An 18,259-nucleotide genomic window follows, 5' to 3' on the forward strand; every position below is an offset into this window, starting at 1 on the left:
GATTATAAGAAATATTCATAAGCCTTGGGCATGAATTAGCGACCGTTTATTTTAAAATGGGGGAACTTTGGGCTCGCTAAACTGATTTTAATTGAGGCAGAAAGAAAGAATATTTATCAAGGTCAATCTAGTCTTTATTATTTTTTTTTTAGTCTTTAAAACCAAGCATGTGGTGGTTAATGGTTAATTAAATAACTTGTACTAATTTAATAATTCAATTGGTAATTAAAAGATTTATTAATTAATTATCTTTTCATTTTGCAGTTACAGTTAACGGAGAAACCATCTGAACCTGTCAAGCCACCACGTAAGTTATAAATATTTAATTTAATTTTTTTTTTCTTTTATTTTTCCCATTTATAAAGTCTTTCAATTGACAGTGAATGTGTAACTATTAAGAGTAAATTGGAATGATTTTAAAACATACAGGCAGATTACCAGTGTCGATTTAAATCTTTTCATCTTGTACGCAACAATGGGATAAATTAAAAAAAAAAAAAAAAAAATATAGCATAGTTTCAAAAGCCAAAGAGGATGAGCGACAGGAGCTTTTTTTTTTTTTTTTTTTTTTTTTATCCACAAAAGTCGGAAACATGTACACAGGAGTGATAGTTTAGGTAGCTGAAATTAAATATCGAATATCGATTTTGGTGAACGATACCCCGGTGGAAAGTGGGAGGGATAGGCGAGGAGTAAGCTGAGACTGGAGAAGAGTAAACATGGTCGACCTATTTACTTCATCACCAACTAAACTCTACACAAAATAAAACTATCAATTTACAGTTGAATAACAAAATATACATTCAATTATTTTCCGAAGATTTAGATAATTTCTTCAAAAAACCAAAACTGTTAGCATAATTTAAAAAAAAAAAAAAAATAATAAGTGCCCCAGGTCTCTGACATTTAACCCGTGTGTATGTATACAGTATTAAATAACATAAATTGATTAGCCGTTGATTGAGCATAAAATCGTCAGTCACGGATCACTAACTTAAGAAACATTTAGAGGTAGTTTGGGATGAATGATGATTATTTAACTGGCGACACTAAATTCCCCCGAATTACTCTCGATCAACGTTAGTACCTTGGTAGTATCACTCTGTTGGATGCAGCAGAAGTGTGTATATATATATATATATATATATATATATATATATATATATATATATATATATATATATATATATATATATATATAACAGTAGAAGCAGTGGCACGTAATCTCATAAAATTTATACGAGTCAAGGGGATGGAAAAGATGGATGAAGTAAAAAATAAATAGGAGCTGCTACTCGTTTATATTATACTTATATTTCTCTTGGTTGACTTCTTCCACCTGTTCAAAGCAGCACTCGGTTTTAACCCGTGCCGTGTTGTGTACACACACACACACACACACACACGAGCAAGTACAAGTGCATTGCTGTACAAGTTACTTAACATGATTAAAACACCCTTCAGCTCACTCTGCTGCTTTCGGGTATACTATACAGTTACTTACCTCCTCTTCCTCCTGTATGTGCTTCTTACTTTACAGTATGTACTCGTATTACATACATACACAATGTACAATTACATTAGAGTAAAGCTATTCGCTCATTTATTAATTCTCAAATTCTAATTTATCAACTTTAATTATCATCATTTCAGAATTACATTTCATTTGCATAAAATTACCGGGAGTTTTATAAAACTTTATGAATTTACACGAAACACTGAATTAACTTCATTAAATAATAACAATAATAATGATAATAATATGAAGATGATTGAATTTAAATTTGCTGGAATATTTTTATTATTTATTTAAATTTTAATCACCACTGCAGTGCTATTTCGGGATAATAAATCATGTTAAAGTTTAGAAAGAAGAAATACATAATACTTTACCGCGGATTTAATATTTATATTCATAAGTACTCGGTAAACAAAGAAAACTGTTAACAATAAGTAATGTCTTTATAAAAGTTTGTGATGTCATTTTTAGTTTTGCAATATTTCGTTGTCAAAATAGTCAGACAAGATTCATAAATTTACAGGTAATAAAAAATTCATTACGTTAAAACCTTTCTGCAGTTAAAGTAGCTCTAAAATTTAATGGAATTTAATTTATCTGTCAATCGATATTAAAATCAGCAAACTCCAGAAAATATGTTTATTTTCTATTCTGTAACAAAAATTGAATCAGACTTTTCCTTTCGTTTGGGTGGCGCTTGAATAAGTGAAGAGTTTATCAAGTGCAATAATCCACCGTCCAGAAACTTGTCAGTTTAAACTCTCAACGTGGAACTTGTAGACTATCGAGTTTTCCCTGTAGCAGTAACCAGAGGTAGAGGTTTATACACTGGATCCTTCAACTCATCTTTCCGTTGATAATCTCCGGCAGCTTATCAACTTGCTACACTTTTTTGTTTACTTTTTCTTCCTATTCGTTAAATATTAAGCTTCCCTCTACGCTCAGCACAATTCATCTTTTCCTTGACCTATAACTTGCTCCAGAAATAAATATTAATGTAGACAACAAATGTTTCATCAGTTCCAAACTCGGGAATCAAAAATAACTTCACCTAAAACTTTTCTTCATCTTAATTTTCCTTTCTGTCTTTAAGTAACAATTTATAATGTTGTTGTTGATGTGTTTTAATGAAAATGTCCCTGACCCAATGACTAGGCTGGTTCAAGGTCAAACAATGTTGATGTTTTAAGTCTATCAATGCCTCTTACATGTCTTAATCCACATGCATACCAACAAATAACTGCACGCGACCCTACTTCCTAGATCAACTTAAGTAAAGTACTAGTCTTGTGCGGTGGTTAGTTGTTGGTCATGCGAGCTTGTCTCTGCAGAACACCAGTTCACCAAGGTATCAATTTCCAATCTTATTTTTTTAAATTTCAATCCTGAAAAAATTTTATTATATTTTTAATTAATAAAAAATAAATTTTATTAAAGAGAAAAATTGAAAACAATTTTGATGAAAATTAATTTTTTTTTTTTATGGAAAAATTTCTTCCTCTTTAGTTTATTTTTTATCACTGTCTAAAACGATTAATTGAAAGTGTAATTGTAGAGTTACGTAAAAGTCTCCAAGTAAATGAAAATAAATGTGTAGTACTCGGAGTAACTGGCAAGAAGAGGTTGTCACAGATGCAGCTGTTTGAAAGTTGAGAAAAAATCAAAAATAACAGGAGGATGGGCAACGGGTGCGGAACCGGCTGGCACACGCCACCCGGTCTTTTTGCCTGTCCGCCTCCTTCATGTCTTCTTGCCTCCCCTTCTTCTTTTTCTGGCAGACAGAGAAGATATGAGCCGTATAATATCTTCAGCACTCAAAGGTGCTCTGAATTATCAAAATTTATCCCTCTCTGCAAGTGTATGCAGGTACAGAGTGTCCCAGATTCGATTGAGCCTAAAAATAAAAAATTATCACTATCCAACTACTGACAATTAATGTTAAACTACTTACTGAATTATTAAACTTAGTATATCCGTGAGACATCAATAATTTGGCTTAGGGAAAAAATAACACTCGGGCTAGGCCTCTGACAGGCCTGAAAGAGGGGATACACATTGAAGGGTCCTTATACATATATATATAGTGACGACCTTATTTATACTTAATACGCAGGTGAAGCTCAACGACTTGACGATCATGTTATATGTATGTTGTACGCTGTATTGGATATTTTTTAGGGTCCCCCTGAAAGAGAGACAACCCCTCCCTTCCTCTGGGACGCCGCGTCACTGTTGATCGTGCACGCGGGTAAAACTATAAGCTACAAGCCATGCCATTGCCATGGGGTTCCCTGGTCTGTTCGCCGGTTCCGCAGTTACCCAACATCCGTCTATGCGATTACACCATTTCTCACCCAGCGAAGATAAATAAACTATTTCTTCTTTTTATTAATTAATTTAATTCAACAGTTTAATTGTAAATTACTGAAATGTGATTTTGTAAAAAAAACAACAACTAAAATTGCTGCTACTGGATATGTACAGTAAGTTCGAAGTACTCCGGAGCGTTGTCAACTATCTTCTCGTGTCAGGTGATTTTTTTTGTTATTAAATATAATATTACAAGGAAAGTTACATCGATAGTGCTATAAGAGCGAGTATTTTAGTGTAAAATCACCCGAGCAATGGAATGACACTTGAGTGCATGTGTGCAAGAGCAAGATATAAACCGGGAGCTCAATGGGACGGGTTTAGTTGCGTGAGTGCTCAAGGGATTTGTATAAACTCCTCTGCATTGCTTTGTACTATCAGTTAACTGTCGATCAGTTATCTAAGCCAGAGGACCTAATCATAGACATGCTTCTAGTTATATTATATATTATGTAGATATATAGGATGTCAATGATCTTGAGGATAATTGACAAGTGACGATATTGAAGCATTAATATTGCTGTAGCTTCACCTAACCCTGGCTATATCTTCTTTGATAATATTGGAAGAATATACGCTTATGTGTGTATATTGTTCAATAACTACAGAACGCTGTACTTTCAGCTCGTCGAACGGTAAAACCATCCGCTTCTCTTCCGCTTATTCGCTTATACTTATACTATACTGGCAAGACCCTTGGCGTACGTGACTAAAATACTAGATTTAGTAGACTCTGGTCTCGCTATGGAAGAACAAATTCACCGATCTGGCAAATGGCGACCACTTTTATTTCTGCTTACTCAAAAATATTAAGCTTGTCGTTATTCTCCCCTAATTTCCCGCTGATTTATGGTTAATTACGCGTGTAAACAATAAACAACTCATTATCTATTATCTTGATTGGTAATTTTACCGTGTCATTATTTAGTTTCTGATTTTAGATTAATCTTAAATTAACTTGATAATAAAAAATTAAATTTTGTTAAACGCTGAGAGAGAATTTATAAATTTTTGAATTTTCGCTCCAAATTTGAAATAAAAAATTATTATTATTGTTTATAAGGAATTAGAATTAGATTGTTCTTTGTGTAGTCATCCAGGTGCTCGAATTCCCTTCTCATACCGGGAGCCTCCATATAATATTAGTCCACATACCCTATTATAAATAAAAGTTTGTACGTAAAAGAACCGAGAGCTGAGTGTTTTATGATATACCTGGGCGCTGTACACCGTGCATACATATAACTACATACCCATACTTAGAAAATACTTAAATACATATAGACAGACACATTAGCTAACAGCTGGCCTATTCTTCTGGGCAGCTGCGCGACTTTCAAGATATAAATTGATATTTGGGTCTCTGAAATATTTCCTGCAAATAATATAATGATTAAAAATAAAATATATAAGTATGAATCATCAATTCATCTGGGTGATGATTCAGTTAATAATTTATGTCTACAATCATAGGATTGTTTTTATAAAATTACCATATATTTAATGGGTTTTAACCGCACGATTTGCTCACGTGCTCAGTACTTTTATTTCTTTTCATCTGGCGAGCCCGTGCCCGTGCCAGTACGGATTACTTTTTCCTTTTATTTTCTTTCAACGAGTTTCTACGTGACGAAAATACCTCAAATGAGGATGCTTCTCTCAGAAACATTACTTCCGATCGTGATCTCAGGATTTACAGCACTTTTTTTACACATTGTTCTCTTAAACAATCTTCAATCGTCTTTTACTTTTGTTTTATAATTTGTTACACATTCATTGCAACAGGTTTTATTATTATTATTAAATAAAAATTTTTTTTTGTTACAGAACGGGAAAGACATGGGACCACACGGCTGTCAGCGTAAGTTCATCAATTTTTTTATGTTATTTGAATTTATTCTCTGCAAAAAAAAAAAAAAATATATTTCATCTATAAAAATTAGTAAAATAAAATCACTAACCACTTTTGACAGAAGTACAAATAACAATATAATTTCTATCATGATAAAGTACACTAGTACCTCTTCAAAATTACCATCCATAATTTAATAATCAATGAGATAAAATGAATAAATCACAAGTAGATTGTGAATATTTATGGGAATAAATCTTGTTGTCTTTACAATTAAAATAATAAAATTGATAATTATGAGTGTCATCCACAACAGTAATTTTATCTGCAAACAATTTATAAAAAATAAAAATACTAAACATCATCATCATCATCATCGGCTTAAAATATCTCATTGAAATAAAAGCTTATTAACAAATATCCATCCAATTACCTCGCTCTGGTTAATTTAATTTATTGAATAATTAAAACTGTTCAAACAAAGTTATGAAAGAGATGATAAAATAATTACATGTTAATACTAATGGAAGAAGATAAAATAACAAAATGGAGGAGTAAGAGCAAGGGACAGAGACTAAAAATATAAATATGTAACAAGACGTGAAAAATTTGGTAATAAAAAATGTGTAGTGCTCTTGTCTGTTAGTCACATCCGCAATGATTATTCTTGGCGAATGAACCGTACATTACACAGATATATATGAAGGGGAGGAGAATTGTTACTCGGAAGAAAGAGCGAGAAGAGAGCTGAGATAGAGGCGAAATTATTACCGACGTTGGTTGGCACACGTTGCACGACAGAATAGAATGGAAGACAAGAATAAGGTACCTATACATATAATCTCGAGTTTGACTTAGTATAGGTGAGCGAGGAAGATAGAAAATGAGGGAGAGCTGTTGCTGGTACGGTGGATTTGCTGGTTCTGCTCCTACTGCTGGTGAATAACTCTATACTGATGCTGTACCAGTACCAAGTGGATGAATATCAAGCTGAGGAGTTTAAGAGCAGGAGAGCTGCTCCTGTAGTAACTTTTTAAGTTATTCGGTACAGTAACTTTACTGTTGATGATGCTGCTGCTGCTGCTGCTACTGCTGCTACTGCTGCTGTTGCTGCTGCTGCTGCTAGTCTGCGTGGAATTTTCTTCTCTCGGGTAAAGATTCCCTGGAATCCTTCTCACTTGCTCTCTTGTCTCAGTTGGTTAATGGCTCAGAGACAAGTTGTTAATATATTGACCTGGCTTAAAAGTTTAAACGTGATGCTTATATCTGTTTTGTTTCCAGGATAATCACTGCTTCTGACGCTCTTCAAGTTTAACTGCTCCAATCCAACTGGATTATTATAATTATTATTATTACTATTACTATTGCCAAATGATAAAATAATTAATAGTGGAAGAATGAAGAAATAAAAGGAATAAGGGCAGATCGAGCTAATCTTTGATGAAAATCCAAGTTACAAAGGCTGTCTTTAGCACACTGGCTGAACCGTGATCGTCATAATAATGATAATTTAAGGGACAGAGGATGGAAGGGAGATGAGCTTAGTTTATTCTTTCTTTTTCTCTCTTTCTGGTCTCTCGTCTTAGGAGGTATGAGACGAGAAGAATGCTGAATGATCACCACCGCGTAAAAAGATTAAGCAAACTAAATAATAAAAAAGTACAAAGGAAAAATAAAAATAAATATAAAAAAATAAGAACAAGAAGGATGAAACTTGAGGAGTACTACACACTACTATACATTAGGGGGACTATTGATTGCCAAGGTTTCTGGCTCTGTGTGCGATGTTAAGGAGAAAAAGTAATGTAGTGGTAGTGTACCAGTGTATCAGTACCAGCACCAGTACCATCACCATCACCAGTAGCAATAGCAGTAGCAGTAGCAGTGGTAAAGGGGACGAAAAAAGGAACAGAGAAAGAGAAAGATAAAAAAATAAAAAGCTTGGTGACTAGGGATATAGTATATAGTATATAGGGGATGGAAACATTTTCTCGCGTTATTCTTTTTATTTTGTTCCCTTTTCTCTTTTCTCTTTCATTCCCCTTTCGTGGCATAGCAGTCATCCACTCTAGTCTGTGTCAGCGGCTAGGGTCGTCGACCGCCCACCGGTTAAACATTCGACCGGTCCAAAGTTCCTTTGTTCCATTCGACGGCTCTTTCAATTTCATTAATTTAGTTGGCCAAATGCCGCTTTGCAGCTTATCTAAAGTGTCACGTTTAATGTCTACGTTTTGTTTAACCAATTGTCCAAGACTTTGCATGTAAGACACACAAGTACTCTGCATTTAATAATTTTATCCTTTTTTTTTTTTATTCACCGGCTTTGGCTTTCTCCCTTGTTTACCTTTTTTTTTATTATTACTATTATTACACGGAAAAAAAAAGTTTAATAATTACAGTCTGTAGTGTAAATTTTGATAGTTAAAAAAATGAAAAATTTTTATTAAATAAAATTTGTCCAATTTTTTTTTTTTTTTTTTTGGCAACAGCAGCTAAATATTAAAATATAAATTATTATTATTATTGTTGACGTTTATTATTATCTATGACGCAAATTATTTTTCATCTCTGTACTACTGTGATAATTACTAATTGTATTAGCTTATTAAAACCGGATACTTTGACGTCAATCGATAGCGTTAATTATTATAAACTTGTTAGTTAAATTTAGTCGACCGGATTTTTATTATTTATTTTTTTTTTTTAATTAATTACCGGTGCAAATAATAATTCATAAATAAAAACTTTGAAATTCAGATGAAATATTCAATCTCTTAATAATTCAGAATTTTAAAGAAGAATAAAAAAAAAAGTAACTCTACTTTACTTTGTCTATTTACCAATTAATATCATGAGTAGAGAAATTGAAAGTTTTTTTTATCTGTTTAAAAATAAAGAGTCAAAAAAGATAAATTATATATTAAACCAGAGCCAGTTAAAGGGAAACTTTATTTAACTGAAAAAAATACAAAAAGTTTAATCACCCAGCGAGCTTTAAAAACTACAGGGGTTGAATAATAACAAAAAGTGATATTGATTAAGTGTTATTAATACCCACCGAGAAAAAACTATATTAACTAAATAAAATAGAGACAGATGATGAAATAAAACAGAGTTGATAAAATTGCAGGATCCTTTTATATTACTGATAATCTAATCTCGTAATTACGACCAATTTGTTCCTTACCATACCATACAATACAAATAAGGCCCGAAATCTTATCAGTGTTAAACTGTTTGCATAGCTATAATTAAAAGTAGTAAAAAGAGAATTTGCGCGTGAATTGGTAATAATTAAATGCTGTTGAAATAAAAAAAATTGTAAAACAAAAATGAGGTTCGCTGTACAGTTGGGTTGGTGGACAGTGATTCTCGATTAAAATAGTTATTGTGACAAGTGGATGGACCTTAACCGGTAAGCGCGTAACACAAAGTGCAGGTAGCAAACCTTGGAACGCAGAGCGTTGTAGAGATGGGGTAGAACACACACTGTTTGCGGGGTCGACGTCCGCTGTCCTCTCTTTAGCTTCTTCTACATATAAATATATATGTCGTGTATAAGTATTAGTATAAGTATGTATACCTACTCTCCCTCACTCTTGTCTTTTAGATTTTATTTTATACTACTCTTACTCTACTCTACTCGACTTCGCGGCACTTTGCACTCACTGACTATGGCTCTTTCAAGTATTTTTCCTGTCGATACACTTGCTGGATTGTTGGTGCTGTTACTACTCCAAATACTTAACTCCAGTTTAGCTAAAACTATTATCATTTATCTCATTTTATTTTACAGTACCGCTTTGCTACGGAAAACTTTAATTACATTTTGTTAATCAGACGTGAGAAACTTTTATTATTACTTTTCATTGCTCCTTACTTTCTCTGATTAGATGCTGGAAAATAATACTATCAAATTTATCTTCAATTAATTTTATTTTCTCATCTAAATAATAATTACAAAATTAAAAAGATGAATATATATATATATATATATATATATATATATATATATATATATATTTTTTTTTTTTTTTTTTTTTTATTGAATTACAGACAAAAATAATAATTTGGGCTTTTATTTTTTTTATTACAGTGATCTTGAGTGTGATTTAAGGCTCTCGGAAGACAGCGAGGATGAAGGCCTCAAGGTGAGTAGAGTGAAAGACAATTAATTTAAACGTCATTTTATTAAATATTACATTAAGAATTACATTATGCTTCCAGACGTCAGTTTCAAGAGCATCAAGAGCTACTGCAAGTCCAGCTATAAGCCTTGAGTAAGTAATAGAAAATTAACTTGTTTTATCGATTAGTTTTTTTTTTTTTTAATCATAATTTATAATAACATATTTTACGTTTAAATTACAGATACTCAGCACCGCTGATACCAACAATGACACCGCTTCCAGCACCTTTGGCGCCGATGTCGCCTATGGCGTTATCGCCCCTGGCAACTTTGTCACCTCCGAGACCATTGAGTCCACTGAGAACGCCGCCTAAGCACACGCCGTCAGAGCGATTATTGTCACCGCCATCTGGCTCCTCGAGAAAAGGTTCCCCGTTGCTGCCATTGAGGCCCCCTAGTCCTCCTGGTCAGGCTCCACTCAGCTCTGGTAGCGCCAGCTCCAGCTCAGACTCCGGATCTGACACTGGTACTGATGACAGCAGTGATTCTGAGGACGAAAATGCTCCTCCGCCATCAAAAGGCCCGTCTACGCCGCCTTCAATGTCTCCAAAAGCCCCCGTAGAAGAGCCACCGCCTGCTGAAGAGTCCAAACCTAGGTGGAATCTCAGTAGTTTCTTTACCAAATCTGCTGTGCAGGCTGGTGATAACAATTCTGAAAATAAAACTGCTCAGGTATTTATTTTTGTTAATGATAATAAATGAAACAATTTTATGCAAGAAATTAACAAACATTTAACAATTTTAAAAATTTTTATTATAATTAAATTGACTTGATATGAAAATTAAAAAAATTGGCAAATGTCTGCTACTTTGAGTATTATAAAAAATTAAGGTAATTATTTATAAGTGGGGTCAACCCCATTTTGGACCATAACTAGGTGAAAAATTAACATTTTCAAATTTTTTTTTATTCTGCTTGTTTTTTAAAAATTTGTTAAAATTATGATAATCAATTTTTTTTATCAATCATTCATTTTTTATGTATTTTCAAAAAAGAATATATCAATAAAATCAAATAGAAATTTCGTTCAAAAAAATGAAAATTAAAATGGTTGATCCCACTTGTAAATATTTACCAAAATTAAATATTTCCATTGTGCAATGAAATGAATTTTTTTTTTTTTTTTTTTTTTACAACAGAATGACGCAGCTCGTCGGGATAGTTCACCTGAGGAAGCATCTCTGGATATGCGAATAAGACGCTCAGATGGGAGTCATCATAATAACGACTGGCAGCTCGACGAGGCATCAAAAAGAACCAGAAACTCAACAATGCTGACAGTTCTGAGTGACGGTGATCAAAATTCCGAACCTGAGAAGAAGAAAAAAGAAGAATCGAGATCTCAAGTTCAAGATAACAAACCAAAAGCTCCAGACGTGAGAAAACCTCGCGGACGACCTCGTAAAACGGCTAAAGAAACGGTCAAAAGTCCGAGAAGCCACAGAATGTCGTCCGAGGAATCAAAACCCAGCTCTAAGCGCAGTAAACCTCGCAGTGTTGGCAGTCCCAAGAAGAAAACTTCCGCGATATCGATACCTCGGCTTCCGATGGATAACAGCGACGAGTTGAGTGACTCAAGATCACGGGACAGGTCCAGTGACTCGGAGTGCGAGCAGCGAATCCCTCCGGCCGCTTCTTCGATGATCCCAGTAGACAAACGAAGACCGCGGCTGAGCATCTCCTCGAGTGAAGATGAGAAAACTACGAGTAAGCTCAGTGCTTCGGAAGATGACGCGAGATGGCGAAGACTCTCATCTAAACGCAGCAAGCTTTCCGATGATTCTTCATCTAAGAAGCAGGACAAGAAGAAGAGTCCCAGCAAAGTAAAACCCCAACGGCCTAGATCAAGGATAACAAACAGCAACTCGGGTTGCGCTTCTGACTCCGACAGTGAGTTAGAGACAACACTGAGAAATAATCGGGTCCAGCCGGTCGCGAGAGTTCCCCCGAGACCCAGAGCGCCGCTTACTCGAGTCACCTCGCCTGATAATTCAGACAGTGACAACAGTCCAACGCCAAAATTGCAAGAGGAGGACGCTGGCAATGTCCAGGACAAGAAAAAGAGTGATACACTTAGGAAATTATTTTCAAGTGCCAAAGGCGGTGCAAAGGGTGGAGGCAAAGGTGGCAAAGGTGGTAAGGGTGGTGGTAAATGTGGAATTTACGTGGAAGAGTACACTGCGAGCACGCCGACCGGTGGTGAAAGCCCATACAAAAGACCGTCGTCGCAATCCTCCACCTTGCCAAGCTTCCCACCTTTGAGTTACGGAGTCAACGGAGTCCCTTCGCTTTTTTGTAAGGTCGATCTCAGTCGGCTTTCTCACGTTCCAAGGCCATCACGAGGCCAGGAGTTGAGACAGAGGACTGAATTACCAGACACGAGGCCGGCTTCAAGACAATCTGTTAAGTCTGAGCGACCTCCTACACCAGAAGAGGGTGAAATCATTGATACTCCCACCCCACCACCTTCCATTGATTTTAGGACACATGATAATCACCATCACGTAACGACTGATCAAACTCCTGGCTTATCCAAAAGTAAACGTACTGAGAGTAAGAGTGAGTTAGTTAGTTTAACTGGAGCGGACTCTAAAAGTAATCGTGCGATACCTAGTGGTAGTGGAGTTAACAGTGGCCCTACGAACTCTAGTACCGGTGCTAGTGCTAATGTTATTGATAACAATACTGGGGATCGAGTGCCCAAACGTAAACGTAATGCTAGTTGCAGTTCTGTATCTAGTTTAAATATGTGTTCAATGGATAGTAATAGTAAGGTTAAATCATCTACCAGCGAACACAAAGAAAAGAAAAAAAGAAAACGACATCATGCTGACAAAGAATCCAATTCATCGAGATCATCTTCCCGACAAGTTAGTTTTTCTTTCTTTATTTTTTTTTTTTCACTGAAAATATTTTATCATTTTAATAAATTATTACTTTTTTTTTTCTTACTACAGCAAAATGATATTCAACCTACAAATCACGAACGGGAAGAAAAACCAGACATTAATCTGTTGCCCCCACCGGCAGCAGCTCCACCTCAACGTGTCTACTATTCTTACTTCAATCCTCAAAATGACGTTTTAGAGGACCAGGATAGGTAAGAATAAGTTTTCTTTTTTTTTTTTTTCTTTTCTACTTTTTAACATTTCAAGATGTGAATATTTGAATGAAATTTTTATTTTTATAAATTCAGGGACCAGAATCAGTACCTGACAGAAGCTAAAAGATTAAAACACAGCGCAGATGAGGAATGTGAGTTGACGGCGCAATGCATGCTGTACTTGGAGGCAGTATTGTATTTCCTTCTCACAGGGCAGGCCATGGAGTCCGATCCACTCACCGAAAGATCCGCTTTTACCATGTACAGAGACACTCTTAGTCTTATAAAGTAAGCCTCAGATAAAGTGCATTTGTAAAAACGCCAATTAGTCCGTAACAAAAGAGTTTTCTTGACTTTCATTTGCTTTTCAGGTATATCTCATCTAAGTTCAAGAGCCAACAGAACAATTCACCTGAGAGTAGTATCCGTAACAAGTTGGCTATCTTGAGGTGAGTATTGATCCGACGAAAAAAAAAAAAAAAAAAAAAAAACCCTTTAATAATTCAATCAATTCGGACCGACCGACTTATTTTTTCAAAGCAAATAATTAATTATTTATTATTTTTCCAGTTTATGGTGCCAGTCTCTTATTTATTTAAAACTCTACAAAATGAGGCAACACGAAGTTAAGGAAAATGCTAAAATTCTCGCTGAATATACTCAAAAAGTAAGTATACTACAAATACTATATTTAAGTCATAATGATGATGATGATAATAAATCTGCGTTAAATGGATAAAAATCTAAAGTTAATGCATATAATTTAATTCAATAATTATTTAATAGCCTACGCAGCCAACATTGGTGCATGCTGAGGGTCAAGGAACTCCTTCGCTGTCTCCAACACCATCACCGGCAGGCTCCGTTGGATCTGTAGGTAGCCAAAGTTCTGGATATAATAGCGGAGAACTTAACAGAAATATTGTCTCGCAGCAACAACCATCATTTGTCAGCATTCCTCTTCCAATTCACTCCATTTTGATAAAACAGAATTCACATTTCATGTTGTTAACGAGCTGTCACGATTTATGGGATCAAGCAGCCCAGTTAGTTTCGGACATGCATCGAGGTAAGTACAAAAATTGACAAAAAAAAAAAAAAAAAAAAAAAAAAAAACCCACTGAATTAATATGAAATTAATGTAATTATAACTTGGGATATTTAATTTAATTGTGTCTTTTTGTTGATCAGATTTCTTCATCGAGCTGGATGAAAAACTTGGCCCGCTGACATTGAGAAGTTCATTACGGGACTTGGTGCGTTATGTACAAGCTGGAATTAAGAAGTTGCGAGCTCTCTGACCCCAGTGGCAAAGTCCCAGGCCGCCCACTCCTAATTACATAACGGCACTTCCTCACAATATGGCAACATATCCAACAATGTTTACGTAGCTATCACGAGGAATAATTCGCTGTAATGGCAATAATTGATAAATTTTATTATAATTTTTTTTTTTTTTTTTTTTCGTAAAGACTTCTTGGGTGGCGGCATCGGGGACGTTTGATAGTTTGTTATTTAGAGAAAATGTATGTATGGATGTGGAGGATTATCGACCCGAGTTATCACATGAGATTACACTAATCAGCAAGTCAATAAGATTTGCACTAATACGGGATTTATATAAATTTAAATCCCAATTACAATAGACTGCGATTAGGTGTGAGTTGTAAAAAAAAGAAGGAAAATAATGATATTAACTCTCTCATTAATATTCTTCCTTTTTTCTGCTTTTGTATAAATTCGCGTAGATACAATTGTACTTGATGTGAGACTAGTGGTGCTGCGAAGAGGCCAGTATCCTTGTATATTGCGTCAGGAGCTTCCTCTTCAGCGATTATGTACGCGTTCATGCGTACTCTTATAGAGACAATTAATACGATGACGTACACAGGCGAATCCAATGAGCGCTGGTTTATTATCTGTACTGAAACAAAACAAAACAATGATGATAATAATAATAATTATTATTATTATTATTCATAAAAAGTAACATATTATATTATTATTACTATTATCATGAACGAAGACAGGTTCGTCATTTATATGTGAAAAACGCCACCGGAGATTTATCGTTGTATACCGCTATATAAATATATATATAAAATTTTTGTAGATAAGCAGCAATTATACTGTTAGATTAGTTTATTAGTATGCAATGAAAAAAAAAAAAAAAAAAAAAAGGAAAAATAAAAAAAAATCAATACATATTCTTTACATAAGTAATAATGTAGTTAGTATTATATGGGAATAAAATTAGTGGTACATAATAGTTGTCTTAATAGGATGAGAAAAAGTCGATCGATGATATGATATAATATGATATGAATGAATAATAATAATAATAATAATAATAATAATAATAATAATAATCATTAAATGGATACCAAGTTTGTAGATTTAAATGTGACTGAGAGAATCGAGACAGAAAGAATAAATAAATTAATAATATACGTGAAATAATGAAAACAATTTAACAAATAATAATAATAATAATAATAACAACAAGGAGTGAGTTGCTCATGTATATATTTTTGTAAATAGGTATTGTGAGTGCCGCTGCCTTGAGGAGAGGACTTTGATATCCTTGACGTTTTGATACGACCAGGAATAGTTCTCATCCTACCCAATTTTTGCTACCATGTCTATCGATGATAATATATAATAATATTGAATAAAAAAAAAAAAAAATATATATATATATATATATATATATATATATATAAATATATAAATAAATATAAATATAAATATTATTGCTAGTGATCATATTTTACTCAACGTTTTTATTTGTCTTACATATATTATAAATTCACGTTCTCTCAGTCACGCGCCTCAAATTTATTTCAAACTCTTTTCGTTGCTTTTTAGTCACTTTTTCAACTTCAGATTAATATGATACACTAAATATAGTAACTAAACATAATAAATAAAATTGATAAAGTGAGCAAAAAAAAAAAAGTTAAGATTTAACAGAAAAAAAAAAAATAAATTTTGTGATACAAATGACTAATGAATTTCGGATAATACAGAATTGGCAGGTTACATACAAGGCCTTGAGACATCTAATTACGTCGCGAAAGCGTATTTGTGCTTTTAAATGGATAATTAATGGATATATGTCTATTTTTTTCTCTTAAGCGCTATTCAATAGGGTCATGAATGTAAAATATCCGAGTGAATTATATCACCAGCAGCGCTACCGGGTCCTTGGCGTAAAAGAGCGATTTAGGAGCCTAATTTTCTTCGGAAGATATGGCTAGCAATCGACTTGGCCAGGTAAATCGGTAGGCTGTCCTAGTTGGGAGTACCTGCGTTTATTTTACTCTTCAGGAGAGGATCAGGTACTATCAAATATAGTTTTTTACGCGTATCCGAAACAAAAAGTAATAAATATATTTGGAAATATCCCAGCAGCTTTTTGATAGAATATTTCATTAAAAAAAAAAAAAAAAAAAAAAAAAAAAAAAAAAAAGAAAGAAACAAATAAACAAACAAACTATGAAAATTAAAGCATAGAAAATGATAATAGATATATATAAATATATATAATAATAATAATTTTTTATTTAGTGTTATATTTTTTATTTAAATAATTAAAAGTCGACTAATAGCCGAGACCCGATACGATCAAATTCATTGGCAATTGTTAATAAATTGACAAGAAAGTATAAGTTTTAATAAAAAAAATATAAAATCAACAATACTACGAGGGCGTGGCTGAGATAAAGAGAGTTATATTGAAAATTAAAAACGTAATAAGTATAAATTGAACAATTTGTAAATGATATTTAATCAAGAGTAGCAGTTTTATTTTTATTTATGAGAACACGGAGTGGAGTAATCCCCGGTAACAACTATTCATTTTCTTTTGTTACTGCTTTTTGTTTTAACAAGCTTTTTACCCAATATTATTATTATTATTATTATTATTATTATTATTATTATTATTATTATTTCTATTAATATTATTATTGCTGTGAATATAATTATTACAGTTTATTTCATTATATACGGTATAAATATATATATCTTTAAAGAAAAAATTATTTTTGATCAAAGTATCATTGGGGCTAGAACAATTAATTATTTTTTACATTTGCTCCAAAAATTTTGTAAAATTAAAAAAAAAAAAAATAAGTGAGAAACGATGGTGTCTGGCTAATTTATAATCTGGTGCTCGTATTATTTCGTTTTCTTCCTTTGAACAAACAGTAAAACGTTAATTAACAAATATTTATAAAAATTCCTCTGTAAAATACAAACAAATCATCTAATTATTAATTTGTGATATATACGACATACATAATACATATATATATTAAATATACATTAAAAAAAAAAAATACAAAAATTATTGTTTAAACAATTTATATCTTCGACTGTCTAAAATATACCAAATATTGTTTAATCGTAAAACAAAATCCACATATTGCACAAGTACATTTTATAATTAATAAATTAATGATAATAATAATTATTAATTATTTATAATTTTAAATGAAATTCAGTTGAATAGAAGTTTATTTGTGTCATTTATTAATTAAAAATTAAGAAATTTGTAAATTTGATAAATTAACGTTACAATAATAATTATTATTATTTATTATCTTAATTTTTAAGCACCTGCTGCTGTAACAATTACATATAAAAGTGAGAGAAAGAAAACGGAGATAAAACGGGTATACGAGTCAAAAAATGTTAACAAATTGTTACACTTATGCAGGTACTCGCGAATGAAGAAAATGTTATTGAGAGCACAAACAGATATAAATAAATTTTAGTCAGTTACTGATTTTTTTTTTTTAATTAGTAATTATTAATTATTAGTTAATTAATTATGCTAATTAATATGGATTGTAAAGTAAAGAAAAAGGATATGTGGAAAGTAACCGCACCAAGGAGAGACCAAACTCGCTTAATGAAAAATAATAACTCGACCTTTTTTTTTATTATTTATTATTAATCAATATTATTACTATTATTAGTTTATTAATGAATTATTATTCTAATTATTAAAATAATTATTTTTATTATTAATTTAGATTATTATTATTAATTAAATTAATTATATATTTATTTATGTGGGGTTGGTGAGACAGATGAGCCACCGTTCCAACGCACTAAATTGTTATAGTTATAACTAATTATATATTGTTACTTAACTAATATTACTTCCGTTAGAAAAAAAAAAAAACAAATCAATTATTATTTAAATTTAATAATTG

At 32.7% G+C, this 18,259-nt stretch overlaps 1 protein-coding gene across 7 annotated transcripts in view; it reads left to right on the forward strand.

Moving 5' to 3' along the window:
• The window catches only part of Lilli (AF4/FMR2 family member lilliputian), a 48,564-nt gene extending 32,034 nt beyond the window's left edge, over window positions 1-16,530 (forward strand). For 6 of the 7 annotated variants that reach the window (XM_074254434.1, XM_074254435.1, XM_074254436.1 and 3 more), the window contains 12 exons: window positions 265-307; window positions 5,717-5,750; window positions 9,838-9,892; window positions 9,969-10,021; window positions 10,113-10,602; window positions 11,071-12,801; window positions 12,889-13,031; window positions 13,128-13,322; window positions 13,406-13,483; window positions 13,605-13,701; window positions 13,821-14,103; window positions 14,226-16,530. In XM_074254434.1, coding sequence (XP_074110535.1) covers window positions 265-307; window positions 5,717-5,750; window positions 9,838-9,892; window positions 9,969-10,021; window positions 10,113-10,602; window positions 11,071-12,801; window positions 12,889-13,031; window positions 13,128-13,322; window positions 13,406-13,483; window positions 13,605-13,701; window positions 13,821-14,103; window positions 14,226-14,335 — 3,312 coding nt within the window. In that variant the 3' untranslated portion in view covers window positions 14,336-16,530. The remainder of the gene's footprint in view (window positions 1-264; window positions 308-5,716; window positions 5,751-9,837; window positions 9,893-9,968; window positions 10,022-10,112; window positions 10,603-11,070; window positions 12,802-12,888; window positions 13,032-13,127; window positions 13,323-13,405; window positions 13,484-13,604; window positions 13,702-13,820; window positions 14,104-14,225) is intronic. The other variant, XM_074254438.1, reaches the window with a different exon arrangement.
• Window positions 16,531-18,259: the final 1,729 nt, after the last annotated feature.

The sequence above is a fragment of the Cotesia typhae genome, unplaced genomic scaffold (assembly GCF_013202065.1).
Source record: "Cotesia typhae breed Kobodo isofemale line unplaced genomic scaffold, CoteBio_Ctyphae scaffold_13, whole genome shotgun sequence".
Classification (NCBI taxonomy): Eukaryota; Metazoa; Arthropoda; class Insecta; order Hymenoptera; family Braconidae; genus Cotesia; species Cotesia typhae.